This window comes from Dipodomys merriami, unplaced genomic scaffold, assembly GCF_024711535.1.
Source record: "Dipodomys merriami isolate MVZ:Mamm:240054 unplaced genomic scaffold, mDipMer1.0.p SCAF_16, whole genome shotgun sequence".
NCBI lineage: Eukaryota > Metazoa > Chordata > Mammalia > Rodentia > Heteromyidae > Dipodomys > Dipodomys merriami.
In genome coordinates this window covers 31,620,168-31,645,629 of record NW_027202937.1, presented here as the reverse complement: position 1 = coordinate 31,645,629, position 25,462 = coordinate 31,620,168, and the positions used below count along the sequence as shown (strand labels likewise).

The 25,462-nt window shown below is 43.8% G+C and overlaps 2 protein-coding genes across 5 annotated transcripts in view; one reads left to right on the top strand and one right to left on the bottom strand.

Moving 5' to 3' along the window:
- Nucleotides 1–25,462, top strand: part of Slc22a23 (solute carrier family 22 member 23) — a 198,433-nt gene that overhangs the window by 51,078 nt on the left and 121,893 nt on the right. The gene's annotated exons all lie outside the window — the stretch shown is intronic.
- Nucleotides 2,508–25,462, bottom strand: part of Psmg4 (proteasome assembly chaperone 4) — a 154,025-nt gene continuing 131,070 nt past the window's right edge. The window contains exon 3 of the mRNA XM_070024650.1: nucleotides 2,508–2,871. Within this exon, the coding sequence (XP_069880751.1) occupies nucleotides 2,789–2,871 (83 nt within the window). The 3' untranslated portion in view covers nucleotides 2,508–2,788. The remainder of the gene's footprint in view (nucleotides 2,872–25,462) is intronic.

Below are 25,462 nucleotides of genomic sequence, written 5' to 3'. Positions count from 1 at the left end.
GATTACTGCTTATACTGAGTGTAGAGGGTGAATCATCCAGACCCATCAGACATGGAGAACTGGTTTTTCTCAAAATTTGCCAGTCCTTCAAATAAAAATGATTCAAACCTTTCTCCCTACCCTGATTACATGCTAGCTAAAATTCAGACTTTTCTTTCAATAGACTTTGCTCTGAAGGAAAAAAAAAGTGGATGTCTCTATGGCTGCAGTGCATGTCAGGATATATGACCTGTCCTGAGTTAAATGTGGGAATCCAAGGGCAGAAAAAGAACCGGTGGCTGGTGGCATCATTGAGACCCATCGGCCCAGTCTTTTGCCTAGAAGTTAGAGCAAGAAAACAAGCACAGATTGCCTGCATGTGTGGTTAGTTCTCAAAATGCTTTATTTCTTTGGATGTTTTGAACTTAATAAAGACAGACCTAACTCAAAATCACATGAGAAAACCAGCAAAGATTTAGAGCTATCTGGGTATTTTAAAATTAGAATATTTAGGTGTCTTCTCTACAGAGTGAGGGATGTTATGAAATTGTGTGTATTTTATGAGCTATGGTTTTCCAAACTGGAATTCTGGTGGCACTGGAGCAGTTCATTTGAAACAAGGCAAAGGAGCTATAGAAGGATTTGGAAATCAAGAGATCTGATCTCTAGATGAGCACACTAGTTGGTTAGGATCAGGATAGTTGGTTTGACCTTTCTGAGCCCCCATCTTCCTCTCTGAAAGCCAGAGTTTTACAGGCTCTTCAAAACCTGCCCTCTGGAAACATGGAGCTCTTTCTAGTATAATATATGGAGAAAATGGGTAGGGGACAAAAGCTGGGTGGAAAACCACCAGATTCCATTAACCTTCTAGGTTTAGAATTCTATGGCTTTTGAACTAAGCTCAGCCATTAAGCCTCCTTCAATGTTGGAAGAGGCTGAAACCAAGGGTCCCAGACCCCCCAGTTGCCCCCTCTCCAGTCCATACTAGAATGTTGTATTGGTGGATTTTCATTCTTGCTGTGCTTGTGGCTGCTTCACAAGATGGCTACAAAGACCAGCTGGGAAGAAGATGGAGTTATAGAGTAGGATTGAGAGTTCGGAGTCCCTCTTCCCCAGGTTCAAGACCCTTGTCTTTCTGTCAGCAGTCACACTTGCCACCCCCGCACTGCTCTCCCATTGGTTATATGTTTGTGGTAGGGTTTTACAGGTGAATTCCAGGAACACTAATCCACTTCCTGGGATTCTCTTGCCTACTTGGAAAGAGAGCAGGACACAAAGCTATTAGCTGAGATGGCATTCAGGGGTGTAGAGAGCAGTATTGAAGCAAGTAAAGATAACCAAGTATATGTGGGGGAAGAGGGAGCACAACTAGCTTGCCAGAACTCACTGCTAGTGAATATGTGTAATCTTTGGCTAGGAGCACAGAAATACCTTAAATGGGTAGAGCCATTAAACTTTGTTGTCGGTGATCATGTTACTCAAATCACTCCATTGTCAGATAAGCTCTACTTCAAACAGTATGAGTTTGTCTTTTGATGGCCCACATGGAAACACAAGACTACTTTCTTCTTCATTCATTTGCTGGGAAAACCTTGGCAGGCTGACGGTGCCAGGAGAACAACAGTTTGTCAACTCGATTCAATACTAAATGCCTGGTGCTGTCAGATGCTAAAATTACAGAGGCAGACACATCTTCCTGCGCTCCAGGACACCCAGAGTTCATTGAATAAAGATGCCATGGTAGGGCCTGACTGGACTAGGGCATCAGTAAGAGATCCTGAACCATGAATTTGTGTACACTGTCTGCCATGGGTTCCCAAAGGCAGAAAGAGTGTGTGTGATTAGGGCTTTCATTCTGGGTACTATGGATCCTTTGGAATTTGTCTGGATCCCAGTGCTTTCTGGGTAGGGCAGATGAGTTGGCTGGATCCTAGTACATTCTGGGTACTGTGGGTCATTAGAGTTTAGCTGAAATCTAAATCATAAATAGCAACGCCTAGGAAAGAATATGGGACAATCTACAGAGTCTAACTTATATGACTTCAGGACAGTGACAGGCCACCAAAGGAACTTCAGCGAGAAGGAAAGAACTTTGAATGATTGTTTTGGAGTGATCACTCAGGCCAAGGAAGAAGGGCAAGCTGGGAGTCAGGAAGCTGTTGAAGGATGTAGGTGAGGAAGGAGAAGAGGTCAGTAGGTCAAAGGTAACTGTGGCAAAGGCAGCTTTAATTCAGCTTAGTCATTAATGTAATTTGAATTATTTCAAGCATGAGTTTTAATTGATGTACACTTCAGAGAGGTTTATCTCATCTTTATATCAAGTATTAGAGACCAAACGTTACTTTCTTTTAATGTTTTATGATAAAATTTAACATAAAATTAACATTAACATACTTAACAGTATTAATTAACATAAAATTTACCACTTCAACCATTTCAGTATGCATAATTCACACTTAATGTGCCAATTCTACATTGTTTTACAAGAAACTAATTTTTGAAATTGATACTTTTGTTATTATTGGGTATTAAAAACTGAATCAGACTCACTAGTCCATAATGATGATTTTTTTCTCTTGAAGTCACCTGAAACCTATTTCCATGTCTTAATGACAGAGAATTAAGACATAAAACTGAGTTGAAAATTAGAGATGCTGTTGTCTTCCCTGTGTGTTGTTTCCTGTGCTGAAAGGTAGTGTAAGACCACTTGGCATATTCCCCACTTGCTCCTCATAGATACGCACCAGTGTACATGTGTATGTGCATGCATGTGTATGCAGTTGAGAAGGAGCCGAGGTAGAGCCCCACATTAGACTGTAAGCCGAACTTCACCCTTTGCCAGTGGTGGTCTTGACCAAGTTTCTTCTTTATTGCTTTTGTCAGTTTTCTCTCCTGTGAAAGATCAGACAGATGGATGAGAGGACAAAATTCCAGAGAGATGCTGGTAGGCATTTGCACATTGTGTACTCACTGTGATATGATGTGTGTGATGACCATGTTCTGCTAAGAGTTCCAGTCCTGCATAGAGATAACCAGCTCTTCCCCCTTCCACCAGGGCCTTGTGAGAGCTTCTTTGGCTCACAGCCAGCTTGGGAATGTGTGAAAGAGGAACCTTGGACCAAGGTTGTTTCCTGCCCAGCTCAGGGCTGCAGAGGTGAAGAGTGATGGTGTGCAGCTGGGGGAAGCAAGAATCTGCTTCATAGTCATTTTCCAGTGGCTAGCTTAATAAATTACCGCTTCTAGAGCTTCCACTCAGAGCTCCACGGATCCCATTTCATTAGTCCTAGCCCTTTCAAGGCTAACAAGGGTTAAGAATCTTTAGAGCAAATTCTTTTGGACAGATCATGTTGGGAGTGCTTGCCTGTTCTGTGAGATCACCTGAGTATCAGGCACTTGTGGAATGTTCACTAATTCCTATGAAAAATGGTGAAAGATGTGGAACACTGGTGGCCACTCTTAAATCATACATACATTCAGAAAATCTCTCCCTTTATTTTCTCTATAGTCGTCTCACACTATATTGCGGTTCACTTATGGTGGCTTCACTGTATCAGGGTTTCTTATATATATATTTTTTTAAGTAAATACTGATCCTTCTCCTATTGCGGGAGTTACAATTCAGAGACACTCTTGATAGGTGAAAATCCATGAAGTAGCAATAAGTGAACAGCGATATAGGGAGGAATGACTACATAACACGGATTTTCACCTATTGCTGGAATGTAACCCCTGAGATAGGTGAGGGATCACTGTATTGTTGATCCCTGTCAGTTATAAAGGAATCATTAGTAAGTTTTCCCTGTGTATTTATTGTTTATCTTTACTTTTTTCTGAACTAGGAATCAAACTATATTTTTAGATAATAATTTAGTAGGCTTGCTCCCTCTCTCCAAAGCAACTCTATTTACTACATTCTAGCAGATGAAGTCCTTTTGGGCCTTCTGAAGATGATGGTAGATTCTGTTTGCAGTAGTTATAAGGGTACATACTTCTAACCAAGAGTGAACAGCTGCTGGAAGAGAGCTGTTCATTTGACTAGTATGAAATTCACTTACTTTGTGTTTTCGAATGACTTCTGGAGTAGATCTGCTCAGCAACCACCCTGTACTCACTGATCTGAGAACATGCTGGACATAGGAGACATATTGGTGGAATGATAGGCAGCCCAAGTTTTAAGTGCATGTCAGCTTGCTGTCCCCTCTGCGGAAGTGTTCCCTTGGGATCAGTGGGCCCCGCCAGCATCATGACCTGGAGGAGCCAAATGCACAGAGGCTGGGGGAGATGAGTCTTCTGAGGACCCATCCAGCTCTCCTTCCTGCAGTGGATAGACCCTCCGTTTGTATTTGTAGATCCCATTGGCCTAGTCTTGGGAAGCCAGGCTCCTACTGATTTTTTACTGGCTCTGTACAGTGTTAAAGCTCCAACCCCCAAAGAAACCAACTTCAGAGACTGAGAAGGGAAGAAGGGTTGCAGCTGGGGCACAATGTTCCAAGGGTCTTATTCCTACATAACACAGTAGACAGCTCATGGGCCCTGGTAAGCAGGAAAACACAAAGGCTTAGATCAGCAAGGCAGCTCATATGCAGATCCAGATGGGCAGGACAGGGCAGAAGCTAAGATATATGGGACAGCACAGAGACTCAGGCGTATGAGACAACACAAAGCACTGGGTGAGAAAGTGTAGAGGCCCAGGAATGCAGGACAGAGCAGGGGCCCAAGTGAGCAGGGCCGCTCTCAGGCTGAGGTGACCATGCGAGCAAGGTAGTTCTGAAGCTCTTTGAACTCCTGCATGGAACACAGACCAGAAAATTACAACTCTCTGATTGAGAGCTGTTTTCCCTTTATATCTTCTTCTTCAGTGCCTTTGATGATTCTGTAGAAAAGGGCACTTTGTGTTCAACTAAAGCTGGTTTTGCTGCTCTTGTTTGAAAGCCAAACAGTGCTTCTGTCTCTTCTAATCTGTGCCTTTGGAAAGCATGGCCTGCTTGATATTTGCTTTGTGTCAGTTCTGGGAAAAAGCTCAGAACTCCCTCCAAACCAAAGACAGACAGATTGTCAGGAGAGGAGTAGGGGAAGAATTAAGGGCCACTTATTTCTAGCCCAGTTCTCCATTCATATGAGTTTTACATAATAGAAGGAGAAATTTACTAAAGCACCAGTGTGACTTGGAATTTCTGACTCTATCTTCTCTGACATAAATTGAGTGTGTCAAACCCACCTACTGTCTAAGTATGTAAGGCAGTGGCTCTCAAACTTTGGCAGTTGTAAGAGTGAAGAAGCACCCCTCACCATGCAGTAGAAGATAGGAATGATGTGCTTTGTCCTCTTTGCTAAGCAGAGTGGTTTCTTTGTGTTTGAGTGAGGCCTGTGACTCCTTACTGCACAGAGTACTTGCTGGGAGACCTCTGCCCTCGATCTCTTGACACTGGCTGGTTTGGGTGCTACAGGCATGTTTGTTTTCTGGTATCTCGTTATATCACCCCTAAAGGTTATCTACAGGTCTGATGTATAAGAGTCAAGCATATAGTAGCTGAGATGCATACAGGATTGACACCTTCCTTTTTCTGCCCTCCAGCATGTGGACAGCATGCTAATAGCTAGCAGGGTGCTGAACAGCTGGATATTGATACTTAGGGGCAAAAAAGAGGACCTGATAATATGATGGTTGTGGCTTGTAAACCATAAAAATATTCCCCGAGCATTTCCTAAGCTCAAGCAGTATGCTGTTATGTGCACATCATATCTAGCTATATTTAAATTTTATACTAGCTATATAAAATAGGAACTACTAATAGCATTATTTTACAAATAAAAAATTGAGACCTTTAATCCATGGCCCTTGTTTAATCTGCTAGTCATGCCATTAAGCAAAAGCTAACATTTATCAAATTGGTGCCCTGTACCTTGGCACTGCTGAGTGCTATAAATAATTAATCTACCTAATCAGCCTGTGATAGGAGTGTTACTATTGTCATCATTTCACAGATGGAAACCCTGAGACTTAGGAGGATAACTTGCCCATGGTTATACTCAAAGAGTAGAGTAGAGGAGCCACAGTTCAAAGCTTTGGCCCTGGCGCCTGTGTTTGCAGTAGCTATAGTATTCCTCACAGTTCTCTCTTTCTTTGTCTTAAAATATCTGTTATTTAACCAAGGCTCTGCATTTTTCATTTTTGTTCATGTTACTTAACTGGAGTTGAAGTCCACATGCAGCCTGGACTCCCATGCTGATAGGGCTGGAATAGGTACTAATAGCATTTTGGATGGTGCTCACCTTTCTGCTCTTTCATAGAAAACTCTCCCAAAGCCTGCACGCCAACATTGCATCCAGAACTCATTTCCAGTCTCCATTCAATCATATTATTGAAATGGGTACACACATCTCATAAGGAATCTGCTAGTTCTTGCCACTTCTAAAGAACTACAAATCCAAAATATTAACAGTGTACAATTTCAAAACAGAACACAGGTTTGATGTGATGAGTGATGCTCTCCTTGACACAGAGCTCCTCATTCTCCCTCATTGGGTTGAGTAGCAGAATAACCCAGTTTCACATTGGATTTCTTAGTTCATCTGTTTTTGGGCCTTTGAGTTGAATAATGCTGTGGACATGGTGCCTTTTCACATAATTTTGATTTTTAATATTTCTGCCAGCACAAAATACTCCCAACTTTATCTATTTCCTTAGTCCGTGCCTATGCCCCAATCACCCACTATAATGGGATGTCACCTAATGGCTCTGTTAACCTGTCTTCATCTCCTGGAGATAAAGTGAGATTTGTGGCATTATTGAAGTACTAATAGGCATTTAATCTACTGTATTAGAGACTGTATTAGAGACTAGGGGGCATTTATTATTGCCTGCTTCTGTTACTCTGTCTGCTAACGAGATTGCCCTTTACGAAGATGGATGCTGCAGTCTCATGGTCCTCAGCCTGACATCTGGGCCTGGTGCCATTCATCATGTCCATGCCACGATGGACATGTGTGGTCTCCATTTTCCTGAGACTCTTCACACCCTTATTAAACCTGCACTTGTGTTGCTACTTGTGGTGAGATATAGCCCTCAGCAAGAATACATCCAAATGCACATGTGGGTGGCTTTTGTTTTGTTTTGTTTTGTTTTTGAGGTATGACCTCTTTATAGCCCAGGGTAGCCTCCAACTCCTTACCTCATCTCTGAAATCTTACGTCCACATTGGGTTATGTGTGGCTCATACAGAAAGTGTTGAGTATGCTTGCCTTTATTAATGTAGATTTTCCCCAATGTAAGAACTGTTTGTCTTTTCTTTTCTTTTCTTTCTTTTTTTTCAGTCCTAGGGTGTTGAACTCAAGGCCTTGTGCTTCTACATGCTATAGCATCTGATTCACACTAGCCCTTTTTATACTAGTTATTTTTGAGATGGGATCTTACTTTTTGAGCTTCCCTTGCTCTGGATGACAGATGCCTGTGACTGAACTCCCACTGTTCTTCCCCTATAGCTGGGATGGAAGACACACACCACCATGCTCAGCTACTGGTTGATACGGAGGAAGTCTCATGAATTTTGGGGGTTTGGTGGAGTTTTTTTTATTTGTTGTTTTGTTTTATTTTGTTGCCCAGGTTGGCCTCAAACTGTGATTCCTGGTCTCTATCTCTCAAGTAGCTTCAGTTATAGAGTTGAGCCAGTTCTTACCTGGCAAGAACTCATAAAATGGTCAGGAACACAGCCACAGAGTTGGACATGGTGGTATACACCTGAAACCCTATCACTCAGGAGGCTGAAACAGAAGGATCAGGAATTGGAGACCAGCTTGGGCTACACAGCAAGAACCTCTCTCAAAACCAAACAAAACAAAACACTCCAGGATGGTCACAGTCCTCCCTCCCCATTTTCTATTGTCCAGGAGTCCAGCCCCTCTCAGTGACCTACTCTGCAACCTTTTCTGTTCCCTCCAGCGCCTACTTTTTATCAGGGGTTTCTGGCTTGTCCTGGCCCTGCTCCCTTTTCCAGTCTTTCCATCATACTCTAGCTGCCACTGCTGCATTCTGGTCATGTTTCCCATCAGGGACATGAGAGTTATCATGGAGGGCTATACCCAGATGGGACAGAAAGGGGGCCCTGGCAATAGAGGACTGTAGATAAATATTGGGTCTTTACACAGTAGAGAGCCATTGCTAACTCCTTGAGGTAGAAAAGAATGTACTGTTCTATGTCAGAGGTGTTACTCTTGGGTCATGCCCTTCTTGTCTCAGTGGGCTACCTGGGAATGGTAATAGTCTAGAAAGATGTTGGTCTATGCACCTTAACAAAATCAATCCAATAACTTCCTCTTACACAGAAACAAAGACAAAACTAATCCTCTAAACCTGCATTTCCCATGAAGAAACCATGTGTGTACCAAAAGGTTTCATCTTGTGCCTATCAACCCTATGTAGGAATTCTTCTGAGAATTTTTATGTGAGCTTAAGAGTTGTTGGGGAGTTACTCTCCTACCCGAATCTTGTTCTTGGAAAGGGTTTCATTGAATTACACAGTGCACTACTCGTACATCCGCATTGAAGTCTGTATTGCAGTTCACGTCCTTCTCCTTTGTAATCATTACCCGAAAACTCAGTGGTGTTCTCTGACCTGCTCATAGTTGGAACTTATTTTCCATTTCCTTTAGGGGGTCGCTGCAGGGTCTTATTTCATGTTCTCTTCAGGGGGGTACTTGCTCTTCTGCTATTTTTCCAAGCTCTCCTTTTGGCATTTTTCCTTACACCTCGTGACAGTGGAAGTGAATGTTTGCACAGTTGGCTTTTTTCCATTCCATCATGGCTGCTTTAGCATCCGTGAGGGGTCTGGGAGAGAAGAATACAGGAGAGGCAGGGCTGCCTCCCAGTGACTAAAAGATTAATTCCTGTCCCCATTCTCAAAGGATAAAATGGAAGAACAATCACAGAACTGCAGGTATTTTCTGAAAAGTTGTATGGAACTTTGATCTCTTCAAATGTGGGGAATTATCACAAAACTTTTTTTTAATGGTCCTAGGGCTTGAAATCTGGGCCTGGGAGCTGTTCCTGAGCTCTTTTGCGCAAGGCTAGCACTCTGCCACTTGAACCACAGTGCCATTTCAGGCTTTTTCTGTGATTAATTGGAGATAAGAGTCTCAGGGACTTTCCTGCCAGGCTGGCTTTGAGCTGCGATCCTCAGATCTCAGCCTCCTGAGTAGCTAGAATTACAGGTGTGAGTCAGCAGTGCCTGGCATCATATTTTTTTTTTAAAAATTCTTATTGTAAAGGTGATGTACAAAGGGGTTACAGTTGCATAAGTAAGGTAATGTACCTTTCTTTTCAAGCAGCATTACCCCTTCCCTCATTTTCTCCCACACAAAAACATTTTTAAACACAGACCTGAAGGATTTGAGCAATGAAATGAGAACAGTGGTTGGTACATATGTTGTTATTAAAACAAAAGTAAAGCTACAAAGGAGGAGGTAACAATGCTCATTATGTGCTCATTACCTTACTCATGTAACTGTAACCCCTCTGTTCAGTATTTTTACAATAAAAATTTATATATATGGGAAAAAATAAAACCATAGACTTGGTATCTGCTCAGCTTCTGGTGAGGGCTGTATTGCAAAAAGAAACAGAAGAGAGCAGACAGCTGCAAGAGAGGTATGCCAGAATCAGGAGGAGACGTGAAAGGCTTACTTTATAACTACTCTTGTGATAACTACTCCAGTCTGGCAAGAGTGGGAACTCCTGCAGGACACCATGATTGCCTCTGTGAGGTTAGGCCCCATGACCTCATGTCCTCACATCCCAAGTCTGCTATTTGGGAATCAGATTACAACATGAGTTTGGGTGGGGCTAAGCCAAATGGGAAACCACTGGCTGCTGAAACTCACCCCTTCTCTACTGGCACAGCCCTAGGAGGCAGGGCAAAGCAAACATCAGTCATGGTTTTGAAAGAGGGGCTGAGGGGATTGATGAGGCCAGAGCTGCCTAGAAAAACTGTGGTGGGGGTGGGAGGGGGCGGGCTTTCCCTGAGTAGTCCAGTCGCCCTGCTCCTGGCACACATGGCAGCGAAGCACTGTGGATGTGGCCAGAGTGACAGGGTGACTGCTCCTTAAGTTGAGTTGAAGTCTGCATGCAGTGTGGACTCCATGTTGACAAGACTGGAATAGGCACAAGTAGCATTTTGTGATGATGCTCCCATTTCTGACCTCTCATAGCAGAACTCTCCAAGAGCCTGAACTCCAACATCGCATCCAAGCCTCATTTCCACCCTCTCTTCAGTTCACTCAGGTTTCCTGTCCCCCTACTCCAGGAAGTGTCTGGATGAGATTACCTACATCCCCCATGTTGCCAGAGGCCTCAGTTGTGTCTTCATCCTAACTCTACTTTTCCACAGCCACACTTGCTCTGGTTTGACCACTTCCTTTCCTTCCTTTCATGAACACCACTCCCTTTTGGCTTATTCTTCCCTGTGCTCTCCCTGAGAACCCTAAGTCTTACATGCCACAGTTCTGCATCTGGACTTTCTTCTTATCCACTCTACTAAAGTCATAGCTATAAGTCACCCCAAAGACTCCCAAGTATACATCACCAACTCAGGCCTCTTCTCAGTCCCAGGCTCATCTATACATGTGCTTCACTTGGATATCTGACAGGCAATCCAAACTTAGTGTAGCCAAGATAAAACTTACTTCTTCCCACTGCCTCAGAGATGCTCCTCTTAATCCTGGTAGATAGAACCACGGTCTATGCAGTAGCTCAAGCCTCCTTTCTACTCTCTCCCCCTCCATCAGTGAGTCCTCTCAGCAGTTCTTCTAGATTGGGCACTTCTGTTTCCCTCCACTTCCTCTGCCACCCTGAGGTAATGCCTTTTCATTTCCACCTAGATAAATTACTGCCAGGATTTCCTAACTAAAGGCCCCAACTTCCACTGGCATTTCTACAGCCAGTTCTCTGCTGACAACCAGGGTGATGTTTATATGACAAGAATCAGACCCAACCTGTGACTCCCCGCCTTCAACCCCTTGTGTTACTGAGCAGTAGCTTCATTTGTGATGCACTGAACACCACAGCAGAGATCAAAATGAAATGGAGTTTGTTACCACAAGTGCAGCCCACACAGGCTGTCAGGACAGTCACTGATTCAGGAGCTCAGGGCCCTTCTGGAGTGCTGTCCTAGCCAGCAGAGGGATGTTGAGAAGGCAAGGGAGCCCTTGCATTGGCCATACCTCAATAACCTGTCCATATCCAGTGAGCCTATGATCCTATAAATGTCAGGGTCTTGGGAGCTGCCTACATGGTCTGCTGCAGCCTCCATCAGCTCTGGCTATACATTTCAAGCTCATTACTATCAAGTCCTGCAGGGTCAGCCCTGCTGACTCACATTGTATTGGAGCCAAATGTACTGTTTGGCTTACTCTGATTCCTGAGGTTATTTATTCCCACCTCTCCTTCTACTGAATGCACCACCCCAGTCCTCTGCACACCTGGCCACACCTTGCAGTGTGATTTCTGCTCACATGATACCTTGGAACTTTCTCAGGCAACCTGTCTTATCAATATCTAAATAATTTCTTTAGTACAACCCCACTTTTGCTTATTGGAATATTTTGTGTCATCATGCTTGCCATCATTCACTGTAGAAAGTGCCAGAAGGCCGGGGACCATTGGTCATTCTTGTTGTCCACTGTATATCCAGGACTACATTGTAACCTGGCATGGAATGGATACATGTAAAAGCTTGATGGGTAAATAAATGACGTCATGGAATGTAACAAAAATCTGTGCGCCTGGATTACAACATAGATGTACTTGTGTGATTAGAAACTAGGAAATATTATACTATTATTAAAATATGCTGTCATATCAGTAATGAGGGCACACTTGATGTCATATAGATACTTTGGAGCAGTTGAGGTAATATGCTGAGATATCAACCAAGCCTCATGACCTAGATAGGTTTGGGCTAGATGCCAAAACAGATGGTTAGATTCCAGACTGATTGCTTGACCATATATCCTGTTGATTAATGAACTGGTATTAGTCAGAGTAAGTCTTGGTGACTTGGTGAGAAAATTTATGAGCAGATCACATTTTAATGAGCAGAGCTTGGGGGAGGGCCAATGATGAGATAGCATGGCTCCACCCATCCTTCAACCACTGTTGGTAGATTCCCCATTTTCATTGCATCTCTCTGAGAAAAGGGACACATATGGACTTAGATCCTCATACTCAGCAGTGTCTGCACATAGGAGATACTCAAACAAGAATTTATCTGTTAACTATATTTTTGGCCATGTTGGGGCTAGATTCTAGGTTTTGTGTGTGCTCAGAAAGGACTCTACCACTAAGTTCCACCCTCCAACCCTAGAATTTTTTTTTTTTTGTTGTTGTTGTTGTTGGTCCTGGGGCTTGAACTCTGGGTCTGGGCACTGTCCCTCAGCTCTTCAGCTCAAGGCTAGCTGTCTACCACTTGAGCAACAGTGCCACTCTGGGCTTTTTTTTTTTTCCTGCTTATATGGTGCTGAGGAATCGAACCTAGGGCCTCATGCATGCGAGGCAAGCACTATACCACTGAGCCACCTTCCCAGCCCCCCTATAATTTTTTATGCATAAATAATAAGTATATCACTAAAAGATGGGGTGAATCTCATTGGGTTTGGTTTTGGGGGGAGGTACAGTTAAGAAACTGTTATCAGTGCAAAGTTAGGATCTGAGTTGTCTACATGCCTTGCATTCAGTTCACCCGATTCCCTAGAGTGAGTGGCACCAATACTATAGTCAGAGTCCTGCTTCCCAACCTCTGCAGGGTAGGCTCATAGGCCATTGCCTTGGGCATTGTTGGCTCAAGAATACTGAATGTCTTTGGCCTTGGGTATTGGGAACAGATGGGAGATAAAATGGAGCCAAGTGGCACCTCCTGCATTAGGTCATTCCTACCTGATCTTGAGTATAGTGCATCCAGAATTCCTGGGTTTTAGGAGCACTTGGGAGGTCTGTAGGCTAAGGTCATGGTAGATGGAACCAGGAGTCTTAGCCAGCATGTGCTAGGTTTGCCCTTAAACTTGACTAGACCCTGCAGAAGAAGGAGAAAGAAATGTACCTTGATGTCCGCATTCTTAGGTAGGGGGAAATCTTTCCAAATTGGATTTAGTGGCTTCTGTGATTTGAGAGCACTTGCTTGAGATGGTTGAGTACATGTAGAACTTCTGGGTCAATCCTGCCTTGTCTTCTTTGGTACCCTTTCCTTCTAGGTGTCATGGAATGCCAGGTTTAGTGTAGATCCAGAGGTTGCAGAGAGATCTGTGTTCCTTTATCCCAACTGTGAGTCACAACTGGTTGCTATTGCACAGGAACCATTGAGCAGAACATGACATCTGGCCTAGTAAAATTGTGCCAGGAGAAATCTGTTCATGTCATGCAAAATCAAAAAACAAAGCTGTGATAACATATATTGTCCTTTGACTGGTAGACATCAGCTTTACAAAGTTATAAAAACAGGTAACAATGAGAACACCCACTTGAAACTGGTCCCAGCAAGTTTGTTCTCCATGAGCTGGAGTGGTGTTATGCTGGCTGGTAGGTTTCAAGCTCTGACCACAACTGGAAATAGCCATCCCAACACCCTTTCTTATTATACCTTCATAGGTCTAGCCCTGTGGTAAGGCCTGAAAGATGGTCTACCCATCCCTGCACTTTGCTCTCACAGGCCCTTGGTGAGACACAAGATTATCTACATCATCTTAATAACTGAGAGTTGTGTAGGGCTGCAGGAAGAGGCAAGTGCAGGAAAGGTGGTGCTGTGGTACAATAAAAGAGCACTGAAATAAGACATCAGTGTGAGCGGGGTAGGGGGCAGCTCAGGCCAAGCAAGCCCTGAGCTCTGTGCTCTGCCTCACTTTGCTGTTTAGCGAGTCCATCCTGACTGCTTACTAGCATTACAGCCTCCTACTCTAGTGTTCTGCATGTAACTAAGGTCTTGGTGTTTTGCTTTGTTTTGTTTTGTGTGTGTGCCAATATTGGGCCTTGAACTTGGGGTCTTGTGCTCCTGCTTGGCTTTTCTTCCCAAAGCCAGTGCTCTCCTTTCAGCTTTGTGCTAGTTGTTTGCAGATAAAAGGCTTATGGATTCTTCTGCCTACGCTGCCTTCAAACCATGATCCTCAGATTTGAACCTCCTGTGTGGCTAGGATTACAGACATGACCCACCAGTGCCCAGCAGTGATTGTGCCTTTTTATATTCTCACCAGCCATACACAGGGTTTTAATTTCTCCATATTCCCATGATCACTTGTTTCTGTTTGGTTATAGCCATCCAAACCCTATGGGTGTGGTTGAACACTTTTCACTGTGATGTTTTAGGTCCTATATTTCTCACTCATGAGTGTGTGTGAGCTCTTAGGATATCTGAGCTCTCTTCCAGCCTACTCTTTCCCCACTCCCCAAGTACTGATCCTGTGTGCTGAAGAAACCCTTTCTGTGTGAAGGGCTTAGCACGTCCCTACTTCTAGACCATGTTCAAAATGATACGAAGTCAAGAGCTAGAGAGCTAATTGGTTTCATATAAGGTGGTCACGAAAATGGTATTGTCCCAGAGGTCCCTTATTGAAAAAAGACAGCTCATCTTCCAGGAAACTAGAATTCCTCATAAGAACGCTATGGCATCGACCCTAGTGAGTCACGAAGACTCTACCTGTGGGTTTTCCACAGTACTATCAGCAGTATGCTGAGAGAAATCAGTCAGGGGATGCATCAACTTCTAGGTTTCTTTTGCTCTTTCAAGGAAGGCACATCTTTTTAACTTTTAAATCACATTTTTAAAATATTTTTATTTGGGATAGATTTCAACTTATAGAAGAGAATTTCTGTGTATCCTTCCTTCACTCAGCATCTCCTTCAGGAACACTCTTCATCATCATGACAGGTTTATCAAAGCCAGGAAATAGTTCCTGCTACAACACAACTAACCAACCATAGTGTTGCCTCTCTTGTCCTTTTCCTGTTTCCTTTTCCCCTGGTGCACTTAGTTGTCACGTCTCCTTAGTTCCCTGGGGTCTGTGACAGCTATTCACCCTGTCTGTGTGGTCTCACCAAGGATGGGAGTATGAGGGTTGGTATTTTGTGGGATGTTCCTCCATGAGGATCTGGCAGAGATTTGGGGGAGGAACTCCCCCTTCCATAATCACATCGTATTGGGAGCCCTGGTAGTATGTTTGGTCACTGGTGGAGTTTACCTTCCTCACTCTACCCAGTAGGCTTAAGTCTCTTCATTTCCCATTTTTCTCACTGAAGGGACAACCAGGAAATGAAGGGTAGAGAATGAGGGCTTCCAGGTACATGATTTTTTACTTCTGTCCCTCTTCCCAATTGTGCCACTCCCAAACCCATATACTTTAAGTTGATGAGCTTAAACACTGAGTAATGTTAGAGAAGAGTTCTGTGGTGGTGTTTATAGAGGCTAGCATAGTGGTTTAAATGAAGAATCAGGGAAAGGTCAGGACCCTACATCCTTGGGATCCCTAGCCTGTATGGAAGCATTTCCTTTTCTTTGTGTAATGAACGACATAGCATAAAGGGCATAAAAGTCAGAACATGTGTGCTTTTTCCTATGTCTTTCCAGTGTCATAGGTGGGAAAAGGTGGTAGGAAGAGGCCTGGTCTTAACTGCTTTTCCCCTTCCCCTCCCCTCCTCCCCAGTGGCCCTTGGACAGGTCACCAGCAGTCCTGGAGAAAGTAAGCTTTTGTTATCTGTAAAATAAAAGAGTTGGTTCTCAAGGGGAACTCCAAGTACTGCAGTTTTCCCTACAATGCTTGGCATTGCTATTGAGGAACAAGTGGCCTCCGAGCCCCCAGCCCATGGATGACTGTGACCAGGCGGTACCAGCCTCCTGCAGCATGAGGGACAAGGCTGCTTTAGAAGAGCCAGGAGCATCTTGGTGGCTGCTTTTTGTGAAGCCCTCCCATACTCTCCACCTCTTGAGATAACAGAGAAGAAATGAGTTTTTGTGCCCATGTGCACAGCTCATGGCTGTTGGCTTTCTGTATAGAACATCTGAGACAGCCAGTTTTTCTCTCAACCCTGCCTCCTGGTAGCTCCTGCTTGGACCACATGTACCACCAGCACACCTGTTCTGCCTGTCCCTCCTTTCCTCTCTTCAGTTTCTGAACCCCTCATGGTCTGCCATCAGAGCTAAAGGACTTCCACAGGAGGCTCCTAGCTACTGTCAAGTGGGTCATTTAACTTCCTCCATCTACAGTGAAACAAATACCTTGGAGAGCATGCAGAGAGTTCGTTTTTAAGGCCTTGAATTCAGGAGCAGTGAGGAACAGCACTTCATGGGGAATTTGAGCAGCAGATTAATTGGAGTGAGCTAGCTGTATTTTACCAGAAGTGTCCTCTGTGGATTCAGAGCTGGAGCCATCCCCACTGCTTTGGCACCCGAATGAAGCATTCAGTGGTTGTTCTTTGTGAGATGAGTTGAGAACAATGGGGTGACCGCATTTCCCTCCAGCATTCCAGTGCTAGTACGTGTGTCTGTCCTGCTGCACAGTGCCCTGGAATCCTGCTTGTGTTGAGGACACTGAGCCTTTGTTTCCCCCCCCCCCCCCAGCCAGCCCCAGGCCATGCATTGGTTTTCTGACTTGGGGAGCAGGGATGTCCTAAGCCTTGGTCAGGCATGACTGTCACAGTGAGGCTGTGACCTCAGAGAGCTTCGTTCTTGATCTGAGCCACAGATTTTAAGGGAACTATCACAAAGAGGAGTGGGAAAGGGCTAGCCTGTAACAGTGAAGACATGTGTGCAGTGAAGACATCCACATCCTGGAATTTTTCATTACTATAAAATTGACCACTGTAACCACTTTTAAACATTCATTTCAGTGGCACTAAGTACATTTACACATTGTGCCACCACTCCTACAACCCAGCTCCAGACCTCTTCATATTGCAAAACCAAAACTCTGGACCCTTTAAACACTAAGTCCCTCAAGCCTTTCCTCAATTGCTGGCTTCCCCCTTCAGTATGCTATGAATGAGACTGCTCTAGACAGTACTTGTAAGAGGGATCTTGTAGTATTTGTCCTTCCATGGAAAGGACTTCACATAGTATCCTCAGTTCATCACACTGTAGACTGCACCCAATCTCCTTCCTTTTCCTTACTGAGTCCTATTTCACTGAGTGGAAGCAAGTTTTACCTATCTTTCTATTTGCATTGCTTCCACATTTTAGCTACTGTGAATAGAGCTATGAATGTATTGTTAACAAGAATCCCTTTGAATTCCTGCTTTCACTTCTTTTAGATATATACTTGGAAGTAGAAATACTAGAGCCAATGGTTTGGGGGACTTCTGAAATTATATTCTTTGGAGACTTTGAGATTCTGGCTTATCCTACTATAACATTAATAAATTAAACTTTTTATTGACATTTTAAACAGAGAAGTAACAAGAGGCAAAAGGAATAAAACATGTGGCCATTGTTTGGCAACTAAGGTTTGAACCAGAGGGCAGCTTGGCTCAGTGTTTTCTTTTCTTCATAGCATTTATTATCTCCATGTCTTCTTGCCACCAGGAAAAATGTATTTATAAGTGATTTTCCTACTGTTGTGACTTAAAAATATCTGTAAAGCATTTGCAACATTCTTAGTCTTCATATATCTATAGTTTCAAAGAATTAAGCATTTTATATCATTGGTTTTTGTTTCCTTATTTTTGTAATTCTGCAAATCAAGCCCAGGTCTTTTGTAATAGACAGGCACTGAGCTGTATCTCTAGTCCTTATTTATTTTTTGTCCTTGTATTTTTTTTGGGGGGGGGGTCTGGTCTTGGGGCCTGAACTCTGGGCCTGGGCGCTATCCCTCAGCTCTTCAGCTCAAGGCTAGCTCTCTACCACTTGAGCCACAGCACCACTTCCGGCTTTTTTCTTTTTGCTTATGTGGTGCTGAGGAATCGAACCCAGGGCCTCAGGCATGCAAGGCAAGCGCTCTACCACTGAGCCACCTTCCCAGCCCCTTGTCCTTGTATTTTTGAGATGAGGTCTCACGATGTTGCCCAGGCTGGCTCTGAACTCATTCTCCCTACTCATCCTCCTAACAAAGAGTATGCATGTGAACCACCTTGCTTGTTAAGCACCTTGCTTAAGAGGCATTTTAGGCAGAATTGCTTCCTGAAAATGAATATGATAAAGTAAAATATTATACAGTTGATGGGAAATAGAGGATTCTTGATTTTGGAGGAGTAGTTATCAGCTTGGAAAGATTTGTCATGTTATACTTACACATAAGTAGTACACGGGGTGTCTGCCATGGTAAGAAGTCCTATGTGTGGTTGCAGTCTGGCCCCTGTGTGTGTCAGGCAGTTCTACACACATTGCTAACCCACATGTGGTAGCTGGATTGATCTGAAGCAGCAGTGCCTGCGGGCACTTTGGGGTAGCACAGTGAGCTGCTTGTGCCTTCACCAGAAGAACCCTTTAAAGTTAGGCCTGACTAAGTCACTTTGCTCTGTACTATGATCTTTCAGAGGTTCCATGGCTTGTGGCACAGTCTTGTGGCTATGGCTTGTCAGGTTTAGCAGCATGGCCCCAGCAAGCCCTTTGCCTCACCCTCTCCCTTTCCCAACTCACTTGTTCTACCCCTTTCTCTTAGCTGTTTTCAGTTCCTTGGAATACCCGTTATCTCTTTCACCATTGAACCTTTGCTGGAACATTCTTCTGTGGCCTTTTCTCAAGGTGAAATTTGCCTAAAAAGTCTTCAAGTGATGGGCATGCCATTTTCCCACTGTGTGCCCAGAGCACTTGCTAATGTCCAGGTCCCAGAATCAGTATATTGGATGATGTTCTAAACTGTCTGGGTTTGGTAAACGTAAGTAGATGTAAAGTACAAACAAGATGTGTCAAATGTAAGGATTGTGACATCACGTACCCACCTTTGCTGCCTCTTAAGTTTCCTGGTGTCCAGCTCTTCCCCCATCCATTAGTAACAATGAGCCTGAACTTTGTGTTATATGTTTTCCCTGGATTTGTTTGTAATTTTACCTCATGTTCGACAATTCTCTGCAAGTCAGTTTCCCATCACTTTAGGAAAACACTTGATATAAACACCTTGAAAGGAGAAAAGGTTGGTTTTAGCTCCGTTTCAGAGGTTTTAGTCCATGGTTGGCTAGCCTGTTGCAAAACATCGCATAAAAGTAGGAGAAGGGGGCAGAGTAAACTTATTCACTTACATGGTGGCCAGAAAGCTAAGAGAGAAGAGAGTCCAGGGTCCCAATATTCCCTTCAAGAACATACCAGTGTTTGACTGACTTATGTAACTGTAACCCCTGTGTACATCATCTTTATAATAATGAAAAAAGTTAACTTGCATGCAATTCAACTTTCAGCAGGTATAAATAAAGTTTTGTTGGAACACAAAAATGCACACACCAGTGACCTAACTTACCTCCTGCTAAGTCCCACCCTATAGAAGTTAGTGCTTCCAAACTAAGCCTTTACATACTTTGAAGGACACTCCAGATCATATTCATAAACAATGTATTGTTCAGTTTTGCATGTTTTAAATTGTTAGTAAGTTGAATCATGCTGTAGTTTTTCCTCCCACAGCATTATCCCCAGATGCCATCTCTGCTGATCTTTACACCTATCATCAATTCACTCCTCCACTACTCTCTGAATGCACCACCATTTTCTGGTCTGTGACTGCTTTTTACCCCCGCCCCTTTATTCTTCCTTTTTTCCTTACATGTATATCTTCATCTTGACACACATTTGAAACTCTGAAAGGGCAGATTTCAGTTTTATCTCATTCAAATGGTTAGGTAAGAAACATTTGGAGCTAATCTTTAAGAGGTATTTCTTAAAGATTAGCTCCAAATGTTTCTTACCTAACCATTTGAATTCCAGGAGGGGGGACCAAGATGGTGACGGGGCAGTAGGGAAACGCCACAGCTCTCTCCAACCAAAAAGAGAGTTCGAGTTCCAACGCTTAATCTCCCCAAGAGACCGACAACAACAAAAAGACGAACACTCAGAGAAAAACCAGAGGCGGAGAATAACAAAAAAAGAAAGAGAGGAAAAGAAGAATTTCAAAACAGAGAAAAGCGAAGACCCCTCCCCCAACCTTTACTGGCCACATGGCAGTGCGCCAAGCCGCCGGCCAGCCGGCCCGGCGGGGGGCTGTGGGAGCCCCAGAGACACAGCAGAGACACAGGGGGCCGCTTTCAGAACATCAGGTACTGGTTTGCAGAACAGCAGATCGCCAGGAACAGAGAAACCTACCAGCCAGGAGTCTCCACGAGGATCCCACCCCCACCCCTCACTCTCCACCCGAGCAGAGAGGCTCCATCCCGCCAAAGCCGCTCGGCATCAGCAGAGTGACAAAAGGACCTGTCGGCAGACCACCCAGCCCGCCTGATCGCGATCGCGATCGCAACGATCCAGCACTCTCCACCCGAGCAGAGAGGTTCCATCCCGCCAAAGCCGCTCGGCATCAGCAGAGTGACAAAAGGACCTGTCGGCAGACCACCCGCCCACCCGATCACGATCACAACGACCCGGCGGGGTCACTCGGGCCCCAGAGGTACCGAGAAGAAGCTGCCTGAGCGTGGACACTCTTGAGACAGAAAAGAATCACACAGAGCCACCACCGCCCAACCCAGCCCGGATTGCAACAACAACTGACGACCTACACCACACAGAAACAACCAGCTCCACGGTGAGTACCCCACAGGGGAAGTGTATCCCTCAAGGGAGACCAGAGCTGGAGGGAATCCCCAGACCCTGACCTAGACTCCCTACCCCAGCACCCGGACCACAGGACCCACTAAAACTGGGAACTGTTTGAGAGCTCCACCAGCCCGTGGAGCACACTCAGCTGGCCAGGCTAGAGCAAGAGCACCCCTGGAAGGGAGCTTAAATGCCCAAGCCAGGAACAGCGCCCCTGGGTCAAGACTACCAACAGTAGAAGAAATTTGAACTGTGTCCCCAGGCTGTATAACCTAGGTGGTATACACATCAGCACAGGCCTAACGAGTGCGCTCCAGGCTGCATAACCTAGGTGGTATACACATCAGCACAGGCCTAACAAGCACGCTCCAGGCTGGGGCCGGAACCAGGCCCGGGGATCCAGCGCCTGAACAACACAACCAACTCCTCCCAATTGAAGTAAAAAGCTGAGCATACACCTCAACAGAGGGGAGAAAACCAGGAAACAACACTCCCCCGGGAAGCACGCCTGTGACAACAAAAGACCTGGAGGCCCAGGACAAGAGAAGCCCAAACCCCACCAAAACTCCACCCATATACCCTAGACTGGGAATTGGGCAACACAGGCTGCCAGCACCTGATAGTAAGCAGGAGCTCAGACTGTTAAGGCGGCTCAGCAATAGAGTGATAGTCTTGGATGTACGAGGCCCTGGATCTGATTCCTCAGCATCACAAAAGCAAAAAGGGTCAGAAGTGGTGCTGTGGCTCAAACGGTAGGGTGCCAGCCTTGAGCTGAAAAGCTGAGGGACAGCACCCAAACCTAGAGTTCAAGCCCACAACCAGCCCAAAACAAATAAACAAAAACACATCAGGAGCCCATAGCAGACTCCAGCATTTGGGAGAGTGCATCCAGAGCATCTGTTCTTCACAAGAGCACCCGTAGGAGCAAACACAAGCAGTCTAGGCTGCTCAACCCTTCCAAAGGCGGGAACTGCCAGCAATCTACAGCAGAGAGCTGAGAATCCTAAGTAAGTCAGAATAGCAGCTGGAAATAGGCTCCCAACAGAACCCAGATCAGGCACAGACTCTCTCTACCAATACAGAATCAGCAACCAAGCAAAGACAGATACACCAAAACAAAATTGAAGAGCAGTCTCCTGAACCTCCATGCGAAAATCACAGAGAAAAATCACAAGGTTTACTACCACCCAGGACAGCAAGCTCACCTCAAAAGCCAGCAGCCACACAGGGGAGAGCCCCAGTGGGAGCAAAGCAGGAATGGAAGACAAAGGCTACTTCCAAGGGTTGCTGGAGGCAATGACTCAAGAAATAAAGCGAGAAATTGATCAGAAATTGAAAGAGCACAAGGATGAACTATCCAAAGAGATACAGGGTATCAAACAAGAGATGCATGCAAAAATAGAAGCTGCACAAACCTCAGTAAGAAGTGAGATAAACGCCAAATTAGAGGTAATGCATACCTCATTGAGAGGTGAGATCAGTACTCTGAGAACCAACATTGAATCCATAAAGGGATCCATTTCCTCCATGCAAACCACAATAGAAGCCACTGTCAACAGAGTGAATGAAATGGAAGGTAGAGTGTCAGATACAGAAGACAGAATACACCAACTGGACCAAAAAGTGACAGATATGGAAAAATCACTCAAATTAAACCAAAGGGATATTCAAGAGCAAGCAGATAATGCTAAAAAATTTAACCTTCGCATAATTGGAGTGGACGAAGGTGAGGAATTCCAGAGCAAGGGAATGCAACACCTATTTAACAATATAATCAATGAAAATTTTCCCCACCTCAAAAACGACCATCTTAACTACATCACAAAAGCTTATCGAACACCCAACAAGCAAGACCCCAGGAGAAACACTTCTAGACACATTATAGTAAAAATGATAGATCTGAATAATAAGGAAACAATCCTGCATGCAGCAAAAATGAAGAAGGAGCTATACTACAATGGGAAAAAAATAAGAATTACTGCAGATCTCTCCACACAAACAATGAATGCAAGAAAAGCCTGGGAAAGCACCATACGAGCCCTGAGAGCCAATAACTGCCAACCCAGACTGATCTACCCGGCAAAGCTAGCATTCACATTTGATGGAGAACTGAAAACTTTTAATAGCAAAGAAAAACTAAATGAATACATAAACATTAAGCCAGCATTACAAAGAATTCTAAGAGGGGGGACACAACCTGAAGAAAGCAGCCAGGAACTGGGGCCTGCCCCAAACAGGCGTTACTCAAAGTCTAACTGAGCAAGCACAGGAGGAAAGGAAAAAAGAAAAACTTAGAAAAACGGAATGGCAGGGACAACAATGCATCTGTCTATACTTTCTCTTAATATAAATGGGCTGAATTCACCAATTAAAAGAAAACGAACTGAGGACTGGATAAGAAAACAAGACCCATCCATCTGTTGCCTTCAGGAGACCCACCTCTCAGCCAAACATACAAACAAACTCAGAGTGAAGGGGTGGAAAAGGATCTACCAATCAAACGCCCCCAGTAAGAAAGCAGGTGTAGCTATCCTGATATCTGACAAAATAAACTTTTCATTAAAATCAGTACAGAAAGACAAGGACGGACACTACATATTAATAAAGGGAACAATCCAAGAGGAGGATATAACCATCATCAACTTATATGCCCCAAATATTGGTGCACCCAGATATGTCAAACAAATGCTCTCAAACTTACAGAATAAAATAGATCCCAATACGATAATACTAGGAGACTTTAACACACCACTCTCACCAAAGGACAGGTCTACCAACCAGAGGATTGGCAAAGAAGCTACCGAATTAAGAGAGGCCATACTTCAAGCGGAATTAACTGACATCTACCGAGTATTTCACCCTAAAACAACACAGTACACATTCTTCTCAGCAGCTCACGGAACTTTCTCCAAAATAGACCATATCATAGTTCATGCAAGGAACTTAAGCAAATACAAAGGGATCGACATAATCCCCTGTATCCTATCTGACCACAGTGGAATCAAGCTAGCTCTCAATAACAAAGCATACCGCAGAAATTTCTCCAATACATGGAAATTGAACAGCACACTCCTTAACAATGCCTGGATAACAGAAGAGATCAGAGAAGAAATAAAGCATTTCCTACAACTCAATGAAAATGAAAGCACCTCACAAAGAAACTTGTGGGACACAGCAAAAGCAGTCCTGAGGGGCAAATTTATTGCCCTCAGTGCGCACATCAAGAGAATGGAGACAGACCAAGTAAATAATCTCATGTTGCAATTAAAACAGCTAGAAAAACAGGAAAAAATGGGACCTAAAGCTACTAGAAGAAGCCAGATAACCAAATTAAAAGCAGAGATTAACCAATTAGAAAATCAGAAAACCATAACCAAAATAAACCAAACAAAAAGCTGGTTCTTTGAAAAAATAAACAAAATTGATGGCCCATTGGCTAGATTAATTAAAAAAAGAAGAGAGGAAACCCATATTAGTAGGATTAGGGATGCCACGGGAAACATCACCACACGTACCCAAGATATCCAAACAATTCTAACAGACTACTTTCAAAAGCTATACTCTCTAAAGGAAGAAAATCGGGCAGAAATGGATGCATTTTTAGAGAAATACAAGTTGCCCAAACTGAGCAAAGAAGAAGTTAACCAATTAAATAAGCCAATATCCTATAATGAGATACAGGAAGCTATCAAAAGTCTTCCAACAAAAAAAAGCCCAGGACCAGATGGATTCACAGCAGAATTCTATAAGACCTTTAAACAAGAACTAATACCCATACTCCTCAAGCTCTTCAGAGAAACAGAGAAGGAAGGAGCTATCCCAAACTCATTCTACGAAGCCAATATCACACTCATCCCCAAACCAGGCAAAGACCCAACCAAAAAGGAGAATTACAGGCCAATCTCCTTGATGAACACAGATGCAAAGATCCTTAACAAGATTCTAGCTAACAGAATCCAGAAACACATAAAAAAAATAATTCACTATGACCAGGTAGGCTTCATCCCAGAGACACAGGGATGGTTTAACATACGTAAGTCAATAAATGTAATCCAACATATCAACATATCGCTACAGATGCAGAAAAGGCCTTTGACAAAATTCAACATTCATTCATGCTAAAAGCTCTGGAGAAAATAGGAATAGAAGGAACATTTCTAAAAACAATAAAAGCCATTTATGACAGACCAATAGCCAATATTATACTTAATGGGGAAAAGCTACAACCAATTCTCCTAAAATCAGGAACAAGGCAAGGATGCCCACTGTCTCCACTCCTCTTCAATATAGTCCTAGAACCCTTAGCCAGGGCAATAAGGCAAGAAAAAGACATTAAAGGGATCCGCATAGGGAAAGAAGAAGTTAAACTATCCCTTTTTGCAGACGACATGATACTATACCTCCACGATCCCAAAAACTCCATCCCCAAACTCTTAGAAAGCATAAATCACTTTGGCAAAATAGCAGGATACAAAATAAACCCACAAAAATCAGTTGCCTTCCTATACACTGATAATGTACAGGAAGAGAGGGAAATAAAGGGAGCAACCCCATTCACAATAACCTCCCGAAAAATAAAATATTTAGGAATTAACCTAACCAAAGATGTAAAAGAACTATTTAATGAGAACTATAAAAAGTTAAAGAAAGAAATTGCAGAAGACACTAGGAAATGGAAAGACCTCCCATGCTCCTGGATAGGCCGACTTAATATAGTAAAGATGGTAATACTTCCAAAACTAATATACAAATTCAACGCAATTCCTATTAAAATCCCAATG